Raw genomic sequence first — 18,572 nt, forward strand, 5'->3', positions numbered from 1 at the left:
ATCTTTAAGTAAATAAATAAGTCATCAAAATTGGGAAAAAAAAAAAAGCAGTATATTCGCATGTGACCATGTGAGCATGTGCCAGAAAGGAGCACCAGTGCCTTCTTTTCAGATTTACTCAGTTCAGTTATTCCTTCTGGGGTTCCAAACTGTGATGAAGTTGTCACCGCCTTCCCCAAGGGCTGAGCGGGAGACTGGTCTTTTATCTGAGAACAATCAAGCCCTTACCAGGCACAATTTAAAGTCTTCAACCAGGATTTGTATTACCAAGGGAGCAGCCAGTAGGAAGTGTGTGACCAGGCAGTGAGTGGCTCGGCTCTGACACTTGGCAGGACTAAACAGGCATGATTTGAATTGTTGGGAGGACCCAGTGAGGGAAGAGAAGGGCTTTAGTATGGACACATGCTGGCCACTGTATAACCCTAGCAGGTGCCATTTACAGATGCCATCATATGATTGGCACCTGGGGTATAGAGCAAGGTCTCCATCTGGGGAGAGAGGCAGGTTTGCAAATTATTGGGTAGTTAGGAAAATGACTTTCTTCCATATAGGTTTAATTCAAAAGAATTATCTCTGGGAGGTAGTATGTAATACCCATTTTACAGATGAAGAAACAGAGGCACTGGAAGTTAACAGAAGGAAAACTGGTGTCTGACAGTTTACCCTTTTCTTTACTTACCAAGTAACCCTTTTCTCAGGCATTAAGTGTACTCTTGTGCCCAGGTGACTGCCCCTTCTCCAACTCCAGTGACACTCAACCTACACCCACCTTCCAGGATTGTGAATCAGTATCTCATATTCCATACTTTTTTCTCCCTTCCAAATTTCACTTGTCCTGTATCTCAACCCTGGTCTCTAGCTGTTTTGCATGATTAATAGCTAATTATCTGATTTTTAAAAATCTCTTCATAAGCGTCAAAATATAATAATTGGGCCTTAAAATTTCCTTATCCCTTTCTTTGTCCTTTCCACCTTTTATCTTTTTCTTTTTTCTTTTTTTTGTAAATTCATCAAAAAACTTAAATCAAGAGCCAGAAATTGAGATAAATGGGTAGAGAAAGAAAGAAAGAGAGAAAGAAAGGGGAAGAAAGAAAGATGGAGGGAGGCAAGGAAGGAAGGAAGGGAGGAAGGAAGAGAGAAAGGAAGGAAGAAAGAGAAAGAAAGAAAAAGAAAGAAAGAAAGGGAGAGAGGGAGGGAGGGAGGGGGGAGAGAGAGAGAAAGAAAGAAAAGGAAGGAAGGAAGGAAGGAAGGAAAGAAACTGTTACGGACTGAATTGTGCCCACCAAGATTCCTTCATATGTTAAGCCTTAACCTCCAATGTGATTGTATTTGTAGATAAGACCACTAGGGAGGTAATGAATGTTAAGTGAGGTCAAAAGTGTGGGGCCCTAATCTAATAGGACTGGTGTCATAAGAAGAAGAGATACCAGAGATATGTCCTCTTTCTATGTGTGTGCACACAGACAAGAGGCCACGTGTGGACACGGTGAGGAGGCAGTTCTCTGCAAATCAGGAAGAGAGGCCTCACCAAAATCCAGCCCTTACAGCACCTTGATCTTGGGCTTCTAGCCTCCAGAACTGATTTTCTGTTGTTTAAGTTACCCAGCCTGTGGCATTTTGTTATGGCTGCCCAAGCAGATGAATACAAATACTTTATTGAACCTATTACCATTCTAGACATTGTTTGTGAGTAGAATGTGCTAAGAGAATCTTACGTAGCTTTGAATGCTATCGTAGAAAGAGTACTGGACCAAAATCAAACATTGATTGATCCAGGTGCAATCAGTTCTGGTTCTGCCACTTCCTATATGTGTGAACCTGACAGTCACTTCACCCCTATAAGCCTGAGCTCCCTCGCCTGTAAAAGACTAGATTCTGTCTCAAGGCACTCACAGCTTGAGAATTCTGATTATAAATATCCAGGCAATGTCAGTGGGTGTAAATGATTACACATCAAGCATCATTAATCTTTGTTAGAGAGAACTGTGGTCTAACACATTAGAAGAATTGAAGCCCCACACAATAGCAAGGAAAATCATATGAGTTCCCTTATTTCTGCGCATCTGTGCATATATACTTGGGATACCTGTCAATGTGCCAGGAAGTACTAGAAACCACACTATTAACAGGCTTTTCTCCAAGGAATATCAATGTTATAAAGGTTTGGGGAGAAGAAAATATGGACATAAAGCAAGTAATGTAAAATTTGCACAAAAGTTTAAGCTAAAACATGGCACTCTGGAGAAAGTTTTAGCTTCTGATGGGCATCATTGCTCATCCACTCAAATCTCTACTGTTTCTTTCTCTGCCATTGGGGGTATTTTGATGAAAAGCCTTGTAAAATACTACAGCTGATAAATCTTAGTAATTAGAAGAGCAACTGATTTGGATGGGGTTTTAGATTTATTTGCAAGTAGATGATTTTCACAAGTAGATTGATAGAGAGGAAAAAAAAATTATTCTACAGTCACACCTCTATCCCCAATCAGGCAGCTCTCAAAAGCATGCAGTTAATCAAAAGAAAGGCACTGCAGGGATTGTGGTCCTCGGAGAAAACTGAATGTAACTAAAGCACAGCTCTTTTCAGGAAGGCTATTGTAGGGACATCTGTGGTAATTTCAGTGCCAGTTTACATTTCCCTTTCTGGTTTCCCTTTGGTCTTGGTGAGACTGTCAAAGAGTAGCCTTGGCTACTGTCCCTTAGCCAAAGGCAAACATGTGACTCAAGCTGGAACAATTAGTCTCTCCCTCTGGGGGTGTGACTCTTGAGAAGAGGGAAGCTAACACTGCTAATAGTGGAAACACTTCATTCTGCAGAGAGAACCCTGAAGAAGCTTAGGGACTCTTCATTAATGGTCTTCTGCCTGGGGCCCAGGAGCAGATCTGATCCCCATCCTTTCCAGATTCTCCAGATTTTCCTTTGATTCTGTGAGCTATTCCCAACCTTTCCAATAAATTCTTTCTTGCTTAAGTTGGAGTCAGTTTTTATTACTTATAAACAAAAGCCTGTAGTGCAGGTCTATAGGTACCAGCTTCATACACAAAATCATCACTTTTTATTTGATAAAATGAACTACTCTATTTGCAGGAAGTTAGTTAGAGATTTTATTGGGCATTACTATTTGTCTAGGTTTCAGTATAAAATACAAACAAATTACTTTTAACATGGAAGGAATCTTACATCTTCTGATCATTCCTTTCTACTTCCCTCCCCCCCACCTCTACTTGTCTTAACCCTCACTTCATTCTTAAAAAGAAAGAGAAAAACGTATAAAAAGAATCTTGTATATCTAAATGTATTATATATTTCTACTTAAGATATTGAACATTAAAAAACCTTTTTTTCTGGAGCACAGAGGATCTTTAGGACAGTGAAACTACTCTGTGTGATATTATAGTGGTAAATACATGTCATTATATATTTGTCCAAACCCAGAGTATGTATAACACCAAGAGTGAACCCTAATGTAAACTATGGACTTTAGGTGATTATGACCTGTCAATAGAGATTCATCAACTGTAACAAATGTTCCATTCTGGTGGGACATGTTGTAATGGGGGAGGCTATGTTTGTGTAGGGGTAGGAGGTATATAGGAAATCTATGTACCTTCCTCTCAATTCTGCTCTGAACCTAAAACTGCCCTAAAGATGAAGTCTATTTTAAAAAAAGAAAGAAACAAAACCTTTTTCTAAACTGTAAACTAAGCTCATCCTTAATCTATCTCATAATCATAATAATCATCATCCACATTGATTCTGATGCTGGAGTGCTCTTCAGGCTTTGGTTTCTTTTTGGTCTCTTTGCTTTTCTCGGTCAGATGCAAGTGATGCTCACATTGCCTCATTATCTTCTTGGAAGACATCCAGCTCTCCCCTTGTCGTTCAGCTGGTGCTGCACATTGTCCTCCCCTCACATCTGTGCCCTTGGCCTTCAGGACCTCCCTGGCTCTCAGGAGACTGCAGGTGCAATTCCACGGATTTCCATCCAGATACAGGTGCCTGAGGCGAGGCAACACCTCCAAGGCTTTGAGGTCTAAGGCAGAGATCTTGTTGTTCCTGAGGTTTAGAACCTGAAGCTGCTTCAGATCCTTGAGCTCCCTCTCAGCAATATCCTGGATGGCGTTGCCTTTTAGGTCCAGCCTTGCTAAGGTTGCCGGGAGCCTGCAAAAGCATGGAAACAGGATGTGAGAGGAGGCTGTGACCATCATTCCATAACTGCCTAGGCAACTCAGATTGAGCAACACCCACCTTTTCTGTACCATTCTGTTCCCTCTGAAGCTAGAAAACAAGCTTTATTTTGTAAAGTTAATTAAAAGTGCAAACCTCAGTCTAATCTACAGGTCTTTAACACTTTCTCATAGGTCTTATTTTCTAGCCCTCTGATTTTTCTGGTTCCTAGCCATAAAACTCTTCAATTTTTTGTTTCAAATTGGATCATGTAACAAATTGATAAGAAAAATAGTAAGTTTCCAACTTTTTAGTTGGCAGATGCCATGAATCAATAATTTATAGGAAAGGTAAAAATATTGAATAAAAATATGAAAAGGGTTGTTCTTCATGAATATAAAAGGTAATGAAAAATGATGCAATGTGAGAAATTAGAAATTAGAGCATCATTTTGAATTTAAATTTCAAAATTTATTTCTGATGAGGGTGTAGAGAGGTAAGAACTTAAACTCTGCTAGTGGGAGTATAAACTGGTACCATTTTGGAAACAATTTGGTAACATGTATCGAATTTAAATAACGTCATGCCTTTCAGCGTAGGAGATAATAGGAGAAGTGAATAGAGATTTATTTAAAAATATGTTTGTCACATATTTGATCATATTTATAACAGCAAAAAAATGATAAAGGGCTAATGTCCACTAATATGGAAATTAAGAGATAATGGACTATTATGTGATCATAAAAATCATATTTTCAAATAATTTTAAAAATACCAGTTCTATAAAAAAGCTCTTCTGACTATGGCTTAAAAATCCAGAGACTATAAAAGATCACTAAATCAACTACATTAAAAATAATAGAAAAAGAAATTGTGTATGGCAAAAGATATATGCAAAGTCAAAAGACAAATGATAAACTGGGGGAAATATCTGCACTTTATATCCCAGACAATGAGCCAATCTCCCTAATATGTAAAGGACTCTTACAAGTTGAGAAGAAAAGGTTTTAAAATAAGTCTGAAAGTGGGCAAAAAGTATGAATGGAAATCCACATAAAAGCAAAGGCTTTAAGTCTTCAGCCATACTCAGAATAGAGAAATGAAGAATAAAACCACACAGAGATTCCATTTCTCACCTATCAGATTGGTAAAAAATCTTAATCCTTAGCCATACATTCTGTGGGCAAAGCCATGAAGAAGCAGACAATCTCATACATAGCTTGGTGGGAGCTGAAAATGGCACGGCTCCTGTGGAGAATTTAGCAAAGCCTAACAAAATAACATGTACATTTACCCTTCGACCCAGCAATTTCATTTCTAGGTAAAATCTCTGAAGATGTGATATTTTATATCCAGAAACATATCTGTATTTTATATCCACAAACATAAAACAGCACATGTGTATTTCTTATGGTATTATTTATAATAGCAAAAGACTGTAAACAACCCAGTACAACAGTAAAGAACTACTATGCAGCCTTGAAAAAGAAAGAGGCTGGTCTCTATGAATTACCCATAAAATGATTTCTAGAAAGTATTGTTAAAAGGAAAAAAAACAAGAAGTGGAATAGTGTATGTAGTATCTTAGTTTTTGTGTAAGAGGGAAATAAAAATACATGTACACATTTTGCTTGTTTTTGAAAAAAAAAAAAAAGATAAACCAGAAGTGAATTAAAATAGTTACTTATAGGGAGTGTTTGGTTCCATATGGTTTTAACTTTTGAATCATGTTAACGTTTTATGTAAAACAAATAAAAACAAAACCAAGCCCTAAAATTGAACACAAGCCAAAACAAACAAATCTAATTAACTAATCAAATGTTTATGTTGGTAACGTAACCATATAAAATAAAGAAAAAGTACTCTGAATAGCATTAGTAGAGATAGCTAAGCCTTAGACTCTAAAGACAAAAGGATCTGCAAAGAAATTTCTCGCAGTATATTTATTGTTAATATTACTCTTAGTAATACAATTTTGAAACTTTTTAATGAATACTGTAAGATAAAGAAAATAAGTAAATATATTAATCTTATTAGGAACCAAGATTTTCATTGTAAGAGAAAAAGATACAAATATAAAATAAGAGAAGAAAAAACTCTCTCTAATGTTAATATGAATTGGAAATACTGATGTGAATTTATGATTTTAAAAAATATATATTTTCTACCTCTGTATACTGAAAGGACCTAAAAGCAATATTACACACTAGTAGCAATGTGATCCCAATAGCATAAGCTCACTGACCACACAGATCTTAGTTTCAGAATTCCAGTCTCTACTTAAAAGAAGCAAGGCTTCAATAAACAACAAGGTCCTACTGTTCAGCATAGGGAACTGTAATCAATATCCTGTAATAAACTATAATGGAAAAAATATGGAAAGGAATATATGTATGTATAACTGAATCACTTTGCAGGACAGCAGAAATTAACACAACATTGTAAATCAACTATACTTCGATAAAATTAAAAAAAAAAAAAGAAGCAAGACTTCTTGGAAAAATGGCTAATTCCATGTCTGGGCAAGGTAAGCTGGAATGTCTGAATTGGAATGCAATGAAGTGTTCAAAGATTAGTGGAACACCTATCATGATGGTTGCTATCAAAAATCCAGAAAATAACAAGTGTTAACAAGAATGTGGAGAAATTGGAAACTTTGTGCCCTGTTGATAGGCGTGTAAAATGGTACAGTCAATATGGAACACAGTATGGGTGGTTCCCCCCAAAATTAAGACTATACTTGCATATGATCCAGCAATTGCACTTCTGCGTATATACTCAAAAGAATTGAAAGCAAGGTCTCAAAGAGATATTTATACACCCATGTTATACTCCCATATTGAATTCACAGTAGTTAAAATGTGGAAGCAATCCAAGTGTCCACTGATGGATGAATGAATAAGCAAAATACAAAATACAAGTACGTACAATGGAATGTTATTCAGCCTTGAAAGGAAGGAAATTCTGACCATGCTACAACATGAATAAGGATATTATGCTAAGTGGAAAAAGCCTGTCACAAAAAGATAACTACTGTATGATTCCACTTACATAAGATATCTAGAGTAGTCAGATTCATAGAAACAGGAAGTAGAATGGTGGTTGTCAGGGGGTGAGGGAAGGAGGGAAATGAGGAGTTGTTTAATGGGTGCAGAGTTTCAGTTTTGCAAGATGAAAAAAGATGTTCTGGAGGCTGGTTGCACAACAATGTGAAGATACTTAACAATATTGAATTGTACATGTAAAAATTATTAATTGTAACATAAATTTTATGTTATGTGTATTTTACCACAATTTTTTAAAAAGAGAGGTAATGGAATCATGTCTCATGAACATAGGAACCAGCTTGGAGGGGCTCCCACTAGCCAAATTTGGGGAAATTTGAGTACCAAAAGAGACTAGCAACTATAAATGATCATAACACACTGAATGAGTTAAGATCCCTGGGTCCGTAGTGACAATTGTGAACTGAAAATCTTTCTGCTAGTCAACAACTTTATATTAAGTGCTATTCTCTTTGTGAAGTACAAGAAGTGAGAAAGCTTTATAGGAAAAAAAGTCCCTTGAAATACCATCTGAATGCTATCTTCATACAGTGTGAACATATTAGATGTACATTTCATTCTTTTTAGTATTTAGTGAATATTTTTGTGGTGGTCCCCGTCATATGATTGCTATGTCAAAGAGAAAAAAACAAATGAATTTAACCATATTTTATGACAATATTACCTTTTGTTTGTTATAGTATTATTCTTATATGAATTTCATTCTGAAACATTAATCTTTTAGGTTATTGGCACTTAGCATAAATTTTGCCCTTGTTTTTTTCTTTGACACTTACATTTTATATTTATATATATTTATGTTCATGTATTTTATATCTGTTTTCCTCTCCTAAACCATATAATACATATACATACATAAGTACTTGTGCTTTTGAGTATTTTAAAGTCTTATTTGTTTAAAGTGCTTCCTTTTTGTTGGAATTAAATTTACCTAACAAAGCAGATTAATTTACCAGGGAAAATCACTTCACACATTTTAGCAGTTTGGTAAAAGCTTGTGCAAAGACATTTCTCTCAGTCGGTTTACTGTGAATACCACTAACAATTTTCAAACTGGTATCCACAGTTTAAATTGAATTTGAAGTTAATCCCTAAGACAATGTAATTTTGTGTACACACCAGCTTATACAAGGTACATCTCTAAAAGTTATACAGAAAATCTCTTGTGCATAGCTTTTTTCTTTTTCAAGGAAAAATGGCCTGTTAATAGGTGGTGAGGCAGTAAGCGAGACTCTGTAACTATTGAGAGTACAGGGAACACAGCTGAGGAAAGATACGGCAGAGTAAACCAAAGAGTCAAGTCTACTTATTAAGACTCGAGTTCTAACTTTGGCTATTCTATTCACCAGCATGTGACTTTAGGTAAGTTATTTAGCTCTTTAAAGCTTCTGATTTTCCGCTATATAGATGAACGTGCTCAGTACACAGAAGTTACATAAAAATGTTAGTAACGAAAATGAGCAAGCCAAGCTTTCTTTTAAACAAATACAGTTATTCAGTTCTGGGCTGGGCAGCCAAAAACTGTACCTGGTCTTAGGAGTACCTTTTTTTTTTTCTTTCATGTTTCTATGGATAACCAAAATGGCACTGTAAGAGAGATCACTAATTTCCTCCTTCTGTGGCCTTTGGGTAGTCATTTATTGCTCTGATATAATTTATCTTTATAAGTCTGATTTATAAAAAAAGGTAGCCCTGATTTTAAGACAAACATATGTCTAGAAATGCTATTTGTTCTTTCAGCAGTGTCGCTTTTTAGAGTAAAAAAGGGGCACACCCCCATTTTGTCTGTAGATGGCACTTGAGTAAGAGAAAATGCTGACTGGCTTCATCAGGTCGTAGAAAGCTATTCTGGATTTGAATTATCCAAATTGTGAACAAAGAAGGGGTGATGTAACTTATATTTGTTCCCCGAGCTGCAGCTTGGTGAAATGAGAAGCAGCAAGAAGCAAGACCCAGGTCTTGGGTAGACTAAATTCTAAGTAGTGGAGTGTATTGTTGATAGCAGAGTAAACCTCAGAGGCTGGTGAGGGTGCAGTGCCTAAAATTCCCAGGCCCTGGGGTTAGACAGTCTAGCCCTGGGGTTAGACTGTGTTTAACCCTGACTCCAAAATTTATTGACCGTATGACTTCCAGCAAGTTTCTTGATACCTCTTAACCTTAATTTCTAATCTGTAAAATAATAGGTAAAACAATGTACCTACCTTCACAGAATTGTTGTAAGGAGTAACAGGGAATAACATGTATATTCATTCACTGCTGAGCTTAGTAAGCACTTAATAAATGTTAGGTATTGTTTCTGTCTCAGTTAGCATATTTAGGCAAATGGGGTAGATATTTTAATTCGTGCGTACCTAAAACCATATACCATTATTTTCCTGATGAAATGTAGATTGCAGGATGGTAGACAGAGGAAGGGATTTGTGGAAACAGTTTGTGATAGGATACACAACGAGCGACTAACAGGTTAGGTTAGGTTAGGTTAGCAACTAGCACAGATAGGTTGCCTGTGTTTACAGTTTATTTATAGAACACTGAATTTTAAAGTGTAGTTTTGTGTATGAATAAGATGCATTCAAATAAAAAGAAAGAGTGTAATGTTTAAAGCTCATAAATAAAAGTCTCAAAATTCAAATATAAGGAATAGATAGTATTGTGTTTTAATTCTTCATGGGAGGAAAACCACTGGAAAAATTTTTTGGGTCCTTCCCACTTTCCAATTTAAAGAAAAGTTGGGGAATGGGGGTTTTGGAAGCGGTGGTCGTGATGGGGAATTTAAAAATCACTCTCTACAGGAACATTGCTCTCATAACAGGCCAGGTTCTTTGACAAAGCAGACAGTTGTGTTGTTTCATTTAAGCCTCATAGGAAAAGACCCCTGGTATCTTGTTTCTTGCCCCATTGTCCTTTCCCAGTAGTTCTCAAACCTGGCTACACATTAAATTCATCTGGGGAGCTTTTAAAAAATACCGATGCCTGGGCCACAACCCTAGGGTGTCTGATTTAATTGGTTTGAAATGAGGTCTAGGCATGAGGAGGCTTTTTAAAAGTTCTCCAGATAATTCCATCGTAAAGCCAGACTTGAAAATTAGAGTTAGCTCAGGCTTGCAATTCCATTATACACTCTGTTGGGTAAAAACTTTGTGCTTTCTGTAGTCACTTATTAAAACACAAATACCCTGGCAGGAGTAAATAATTAAGCTATTTTTCACTCATTAAACTTAGCAGGATTACTTCACCAAATGCTTTCTAAAGGTCACCCGAATAGAAAAGCCCACCGAGTTCACAGTTTTGCCCATGGCTGTCATAGCCTGCTGAGAATCCTTATGTGATACAGTCACTCCCTAACCTGTTTGATGAGTTTTTATTTTATACACGATTTTTTGTTTGGAGGAGGAGCATGCAGTAATAGAAATTAAGGCTTGAACATAGTAGAGAAATTATTTAAATAACAACAAGAATTAGAGTCCTGAAATACTGCCCGCATGTTCTTGCCTTCAGGGCTGTTCTGTCTAGAACACTTTTTTCCCCAGACAGCTTCACAACTACATCCCTCACCTCCTTCCAGTCTTTGCTCAGAGCTTTCCTTTTCAGGAGGGTTACCATGCTTACCTTATTGAAAATTGCAACCAGCCACCCTCATTCACTGTAGTCCTGAACATGGTAATCCTGCCCCTTTTTGTTGTTAATTATAACACCTAACACTATCTAAATATTATATACTTTACTTACATATTATGTTGTCACTCTTTCCCTGCTAGAATTTAAGCTGTACCGAACAAGAAGTTTTATCTCTTTTATTACACTGATGTATCCCAAGTGCCTGGTAAAGTACCTGGCACGTGGTGAATGCTCAAAACATACTTGTTGAATTAAATTAATTGTATGCACATGCTTAGGCATTAAGAGAAATTGATTACTTTCAAATCATCCTCAATATATAATTTAAAATACTGATTTCAGTTTGAAAAATCACCTTTCGATGTTTTGCATTGGGTACAGTGCAAAAAAAATGAACATCTGTCCATATCAGATAATTTTTTCCTTTCTCATTGATAAGAAAAATTATCATAATGAACACTGATAATAAGTAAATCAAGCGCCACAGGATTCTACAGAAGCCAGAAGCTGGTACATTAATTATGAGAAGTTTGATAATAATAATAGGGCAGGAAGCCTCTTTTTCTATAAAGTGCTGAAAGGAAAAAGAATCCACTGATAGACACGTTTAATAAACAACATAATATCTTTTTTAGGAGAATAATAGTACTTATTCTACTGTTTTTTAATTCTACTTTAAAATGTGGAACATGTGATAAAGTTTAAATAAATAGGATCAATTAATGTAAGCATGTACATTAGTTATAGATTATGACTGGTTAGGGGGAACAGGTACAGTGGGTTGGGTATAGAAGGAGGGATATTTGGAAGAGAAATTGTCAGAGTATGAGGGTGTGTGTGTTTGTGTGAGAGAGAAAGAGAACAGAAGAAACAACCAAAAACAGAAAGTAAGACGGACACAAATTGTCTCACACACTCACAGACAGACACCCAGAGAAATAAGCAGCATCCCTTAAGCCTTTTAAAAATCACAGCACTGAGAAGAACATGAGGCTCCCAATACATAATTCAAAATAAAAACAATGTTAGATTACCGAGTTTTGATTTTTTTCCCATAAATACTACTTCAATTCTTTTTAAAAATATAAATGTCTTACTACATTACCCGCCCCTCCCCACCCTACCTCATTTTTTCCTGGTGTCCTTGCTTTGCTAGTGGTTAAGCACATGCCTAGTCAGCCTGTTGCTAGATCCAGGCCATATACTTAGAAACCAGAACACAGTTTTACAAGTAACATCCCCCTATGATGTTTGTTACCATACGTCCCCAAAGTGGCATTGCATATTTTCAAATACAGATGTCCCCTGTTGGTGTCTTGTCCTATAGGCAAGATAAGTTAAGTTAGTGCAGGGGTCAGCTTGAGGGCTGGAGATTCCAAACCCCTGTTTAAATCCTCCACCCCTGAACCCTTGGATAGCCTTGATCAGATACTTTATGTTTGCTTGGATGACTTTTCTTGCTTGTATCATGTACTTAGTTGTCCCAGTTTTTGGAAAACTTTTTTAGTAGTTACTGTAAATGATAACGTTCACTTACCGTAGAGGTATAGACAAGAGAAGGTTCTGTTCCAGGGCCAGGTTGGAGAGCTGGGAACACCTCTGCAGGGCTCCAGCTTCAAACAAGCTGACAATGTTGTTGTCCAGAAACAAATGTTTCAAATCTCGGAGGTCCTGGAAGTCTTGTGCTGTAACTTTCTGAATCAGATTGTTGCTGATATCAAGCTTTTGTAGCCTTGCTGGTAGTCTGAGGGGCAACGTTTGAAGCTGGTTTTGGGACAGCTCAAGGGTAGTTAAATTGGCAAGGAGCTGTGCCCCATCGATGGAAGAGAGTGAGTTTTCTGACAGGTAAAGATGGGAAAGATTCTCCAAATGTTTCATATCTCGAAACCTTACCACTTTGAGCCGGTTTCTCTCCATTTTTAATGAGAGCAAGGATTTGGGCAGGTTAATAGGAATTTTAGTCAGAAAGTTACTACTGAAACTGAGAAACTGCAAAGACTGAAGAGAAGTGAAGAAGCTAGCTGGTATGAGATGTAGCTTATTATTCTCCATGCTCAGATATTTCAGATGGGGAAGTGCCAGTGGTCCATTCACAGACTCGATATTGTTGCTGTCCAACACCAAGCTTTGCAAACTGACAAGAGAGGAAAGCATGCTGGGAGAGAGAGAAGAGATCAGATTGTTTTTCAGTTCAAGGATTTTTAATTTCTTCAGTCCTTCAAAATCAGATCCGTGAAGGACATATATTGAATTATCATTTAGTTTTAACACTTCAAGACTGGCTGGGAGAGCACTGGGGACCCGTCTTAACTTATTTTTCCAGAGTTCCAAGGTCTTCAAAGTACTCAGAGTCTTGAAAGTGTCATTTTCTACTGACTCTGTTCCACTGGCCAGCAGAATAAAATCTTCTAGAGCTGACATTTGGGTGAAGTTAGACAGCTACAAAAAAAGCAGGGATGGGGAATGGGGAAGAAAAGCAGTAAATTAGGATTATTTTAAGAAAAAAAAAGCCATATACATTATCATGCAATACTAATGATACTTCAGATTTCCCTTCAGGATCTATTTAAATATCTCTTGGAAAAGGATAGAAACTCAGGTCCTGACCATTTTTATTCACTTGCTAACAGTATAAGATGTCTAAAATATTTTAAGCACTTTCACACACTATTGGTAGACATAAAGTTGGCCAACTTTTGCTGTGTATTCTTTGACCCAGCAAGTTTACTTCTAGGTAGAAGTACTTACAAATTGCACAATGATTTATGCAATAGGATGTTCTTGGTTGCATCATCTTGTAATAGTCAAAAAAGAAACAATCTGGAAATCTTTCACCGAACTATTAACTAGAGTTTCTAACTCTAGGGGATAAAACTATAAGGAATTTTCATTATCTATCTACATTTTGCAATGTTTAGATTTTTTTAAATTATAAATTACCTTTTTAACAATTTAAGCATTAAAAGTAAAAAAAATTTAATGTCCTAGATACTGCTATCAGTAGAATGGGCCTATCAGAAAAACATTTTCAACTGTATAATAGTTGGGAAAACTAGCCTCGTTGTTCCTACCAGCCAGTTTACGCTTCACTGATGAAAAAGGTTCATGAAGAAACAAACAGGATACATGTGTCTCCATCTCTGTAGAGCAAGGAGTCCATTCATGCATATATCCCAGACCTAATGCTATTCCTCTCCTAGATTTTAGAAATGACCAAATCTGCTGTACTTTCTCCATGGTTTGCAAGTTCAAGCACCCCTCTCTCCACATATCCTCCAAACTCCTCCTAGGTGGACATCCACCTCTTTTCTAGGATGATGTAATTTGGTATTTGGTTCTCAGAGTAAAATCATGTTTAGGCAAAAAGAGGAATTGTTCCAGATTTTCCTGAGCTTGATAAATCTTCACAAAACTTTCAACCTGCTTTAGAATTCAATTAAGCTGGAACTTTCAGTGCACACTTTTATGTCTTACTATCTACAGTTTCTAAATGTTTGATTTAATTGTGAAGTTGAGCTCTTTTGTAACATCAATACATGATTAATACCTTAAAAGTGGGTTAATTTTGCATCACATATTTGTTACAGGTATTTATATTATGGGAAGACATGTGATGTGAATTATGGTATATTTTAAAGTATCTCCTAATATGATACTCTAGTAGAAGAATCTCATGTTAAAAACTGCATAAACAGATGTTTTTAATCATAATAGTTTTGATAGCTGCCTTGGCTTATATATTGCTACTAACATTTGATATTTTCTTAATGATTAATCAGATGTATTAATTAGTCTTAATCCCAAGATCAATAGCTTTTTTTTTTTGCATTTGTTGAGCATCTACAAGTTCCAAGTACTTTTTTATGTTTTATCATTAATTCTCCTAATAACCCTGAAAGTTTGGTATCGTCAAACTTGAAAGAGTTGAGAATTTCAACAAAGTCCATTGGACTCCAAAGCCCTTTCTTCCTCAACTCATCATTTTCTAATACATTTTCCATTGCCTGTGGTCTATAATTAATGTTTTTCAAAAAAGACTCAAGATCTGGACACAGATCATAGAGTTTTAGAAAAGCAGAAATTTTAGAGATTATCTAGTCCAAATCTTCCATACAAGGGATGAGGCCAAAAAAAAATTAAATGACCTGTCCAAGATTCAGTGTTGTTTAATCTATTCTTCATTCTGAAGTACCTTTTTCTAGGCTTTCTTTCATGTAAAGTCATAATTGACCCTACACATAGCTTTTCACCTTTGGGACTGTTGATCTCCCCCAAAAAAGACCTTGGTGTTGCAAATGCTTCTACTTCTATCTGAGTGACCACAGACACTAAAAGATTGCTGACTATGTAGCAAGTCTCGGAGATGACATGGATCTGAATGGGCAATTTCTATGGGGACTAGACAAAGAGTGGTGTCAGAGCTTCAATTTGTCTTCATTTCTATTTGTAAAGTATATAGACTAGCTAAATAGTAAATATAGGTCATTTTCTTAACTGAATCCAGTGAATAGTTGTTTCCTATTATTAAACATAGAGAATCTTTGCTCTTTATCAGGTCAATGCAGATTACTTTTGATTATTATTAGTTAAGATGGCCACCATTTTCTAAGTATTTACTATGCTTATCTTTACAAAGATCTATGTGTAAGCATGATTATTCCCTTTTCAATGAGGTAAACTCAAGAAGGCAAAACAAAATGTCCAAGTATGTCTTGCTAGTAAGTGGAAAAGTTTGGCTTCCAACCCAGGTTTACCTTACCCCAACACATATATACATATATATATATATATTTTTTTTTTTTTTTATGGCTGTGTTGGGTCTTCGTTTCTGTGTGAGGGCCTTCTCTAGTTGTGGCAAGCGGGGGCCACTCTTCATCACGGTGCGTGGGCCTCTCACTATCGCGGCCTCTTTCGTTGCGGAGCACAGGCTCCAGACGCACAGGCTCAGCAATTGTGGCTCACGGGCCCAGTTGCTCCGCGGCATGTGGGATCTTCCCAGACCAGCGCTCGAACCCGTGTCCCCTAGATTGGCAGGCAGACTCTCAACCACTGCGCCACCAGGGAAGCCCCCATATATTTTTAACCTTAGTGTTTATAACATGCATTTAGCTGAAGAGTATAGAGTTCTGGTGCCACAAACAGTGAGGAAGACACCCAATGATTTTCAACTTATCAGTTGAGTTTGCAGAGCTGACAAAGGGAAAAAAATTCTGCCAGACCTGTTTTTCCATTTCCATGGCCTAAGCAGGGTTGTGCTCAAGAGATGTGGAAAGAGATGCTTTTGCCCTGCAGCTAAACGTGGGGCTGCTGGCAGTTTTTCAACATTGCTTAAAAAGCAAGGCAAGTATGGCTTGGTGTTAACAATTAGGCTTAGGAAGCTTAGCTAAGTAAAATTCCTGCCATCAGAGTTGTACAGTTTAGTGAGCCTGATACTTATGTAGATAAAAGTTACTATATAAAAAGAAAAGTTAAAAGAGAAAAAAAAAAGCAAACCAAGTAAAATGAAATAGAGTAGAGGGGCAACTTCTGCTGGTTTCCTCATGAAAAGGCTTTGTTTCAGGTTTTTGGTGTTTTTTTTTTTTTTTTAATTTATTTATTTATTTATTTATTTTTGGCTGTGTTGGGTCTTCGTTTCTATGCAAGGGCTTTCTCTAGTTGCGGCAAGCGGGGGCCACTCTTCGTTGTGATGCACGGGCCTCTCACTATTGCGGCCTCTCTTGTTGTGGAGCACAGGCTCCAGATGCGCAGGCTCAGTAGTTGTGGCTCACGGGCCTAGTTGCTCCATGGCATGTGGGTCCTTTCCAGACCAGGGCTCGAACCCGTGTCCCCTGCAGTGGCAGGCAGATTCTCAACCGCTGCGCCACCAGGGAAGCCCTTGTTTCAGGTTTTAATGCTGGGCAGGCCCTACTTCAAGCATTAGAAGGTTACCTGCCTTTCTTAGTCACCTTATAGGTCCAATGCACACAGGAAACTCACACATCCTCAAAGTGACTGCCTCAGACATGTGTGAACCAAGCCAGCAAGGAGTTTGTAAACTATGTTGGAATTTTTTTTCTGATGATCAAAGCAACACTTGTTCTCTGTAAACAATTTAAAAATTCTGGAAAGTATGGAGAGAATATAAAAAGAATCTATAATCCCCCCCCCACTTGTTGATAAACTATATATTTCTTACCCAAGAGGAATTTGAAGTAGCTGCTTCTCTCCACAAAAGATGTAAAGTGCAATTATTTTAATTGACTGCCACCATAAAGACATTTCTATTTGTCCTCTAAACGTTAGAGCTAAAACTATAAAACTCTTAGAAGAAAATATAGGCATACATTTTCATGACCTCGGGTTTGGTAAAAGCTATCTTGGATATGACACCAGGTGTAATCCTCTCCAGCAGCACCCAGCTGTCCAGATATAGGAGAAACAAAGGAAAATGATCACCCTAACGTAAGACTGAGGCTTTGCTGAATAGGTGTTGAGATAATTAATTGTGGGATGCAAAGAGGGAAGGGGTAGGGAAATAAGATAGATAAGAAATGAACTGATTATCTGAGAGAAAGTGGGTAGATCTAGGATTAGAAGTCTCCATGAAGTGGAAAGATAAGTGCAGAGTATGGCAGCTGAAGGGAAAGGACATGATGACCAGAGAGTGGGTATGGGAATTCAAGATTTTTGAGTGCAGAAGTTTCAGATTGGGGGCTTCCCTGGTGGTGCAGTGGTTGAGAGTCTGCCTGCCAATGCAGGGGACACGGGTTCGAGCCTTGGTCTGGGAAGATCCCACATGCCGCAGAGCGGCTAGGCCCGTGAGCCACAACTACTGAGCCTGCGCGTCTGGAGCCCGTGCTCCGCAACAAGAGAGGCCGCGACAGTGAGAGGCCCGCGCACCGCGATGAAGAGTGGACCCCGCTCGCTGGAACTGGAGAAAACCCTCGCACAGAAACGAAGACCCAACACACCCAAAAATAAATAAATAAATAAATTAAAAAAAAAAAAAAAGAAGTTTCAGATATAACGAGGATTATGATATAAGCAAGAGAGTAGACGGCTGTGGTGAAGTGGAAATGTAGATAGATACTTTTTTATGAGTTCAAGGAATGGGACTAGGATATTGGACACTGAAGGCACACCAAAAGATGCAGGACTTAGGATGGAGAGGAAGAGTAGGAGCCAGGATGGAAGGGACCAGGGGCACAGTATAAGATACACAGAGAAACAGAGTGTTACAGTCTGATGGCATGCACCTCAAAGAAGTAGGGCTTTTTACAGATAAATGGATAAATAAAGTCCCTCTTGAGGGCAGGAACGGTGAATTTTTACTTTTTTTTCCAGCTGTGCTGCATGGCTTGCAGGATCTTAATTCCCTGACCAGGGATTGAACCTGGGCCATGGCAGTGAAAGCCCAGAATCCTAACCACTAGACCACCAGGGAACTCCTAGAACTGAATTTTTCATCTTTTATCCCCAGTCTCAAACACAGCATTCACAGACCCAACGACAGTTGAATTATATGAACAAGTAACTGAAACATTTAGAATTGTGGTGTGTATACACATATATGTGATATGTATGTGTATATATATGCACATATATGTGTGTGTATATATATATAATTTCTATTGCTATTAATCTGAAGATCCATTTTAAGACTTTTTACTTTAAATATAGGCACCCAATTCTGTAGTTCAAAGCAAATAAACAGAATATACATTGCATTCACCAAATGCAAGT

General features: G+C 37.5%; 1 protein-coding gene across 1 annotated transcript in view; it reads right to left on the reverse strand.

The window, feature by feature from the left end:
* Positions 1-1,204: 1,204 nt before the first annotated feature.
* LOC309667083 (nephrocan-like) overlaps positions 1,205-18,572 on the reverse strand; it is a 28,887-nt gene continuing 11,519 nt past the window's right edge. Inside the window, exons 2-3 of the mRNA XM_082475309.1 lie at positions 12,388-13,289; positions 1,205-4,161 (exon numbers count right to left, since the gene is read on the reverse strand). Coding sequence (XP_082331435.1) covers positions 3,714-4,161; positions 12,388-13,289 — 1,350 coding nt within the window. The 3' untranslated portion in view covers positions 1,205-3,713. The remainder of the gene's footprint in view (positions 4,162-12,387; positions 13,290-18,572) is intronic.

This window comes from Balaenoptera physalus, assembly GCF_965194825.1.
Source record: "Balaenoptera physalus genome assembly, chromosome: 9".
Classification (NCBI taxonomy): domain Eukaryota; kingdom Metazoa; phylum Chordata; class Mammalia; order Artiodactyla; family Balaenopteridae; genus Balaenoptera; species Balaenoptera physalus.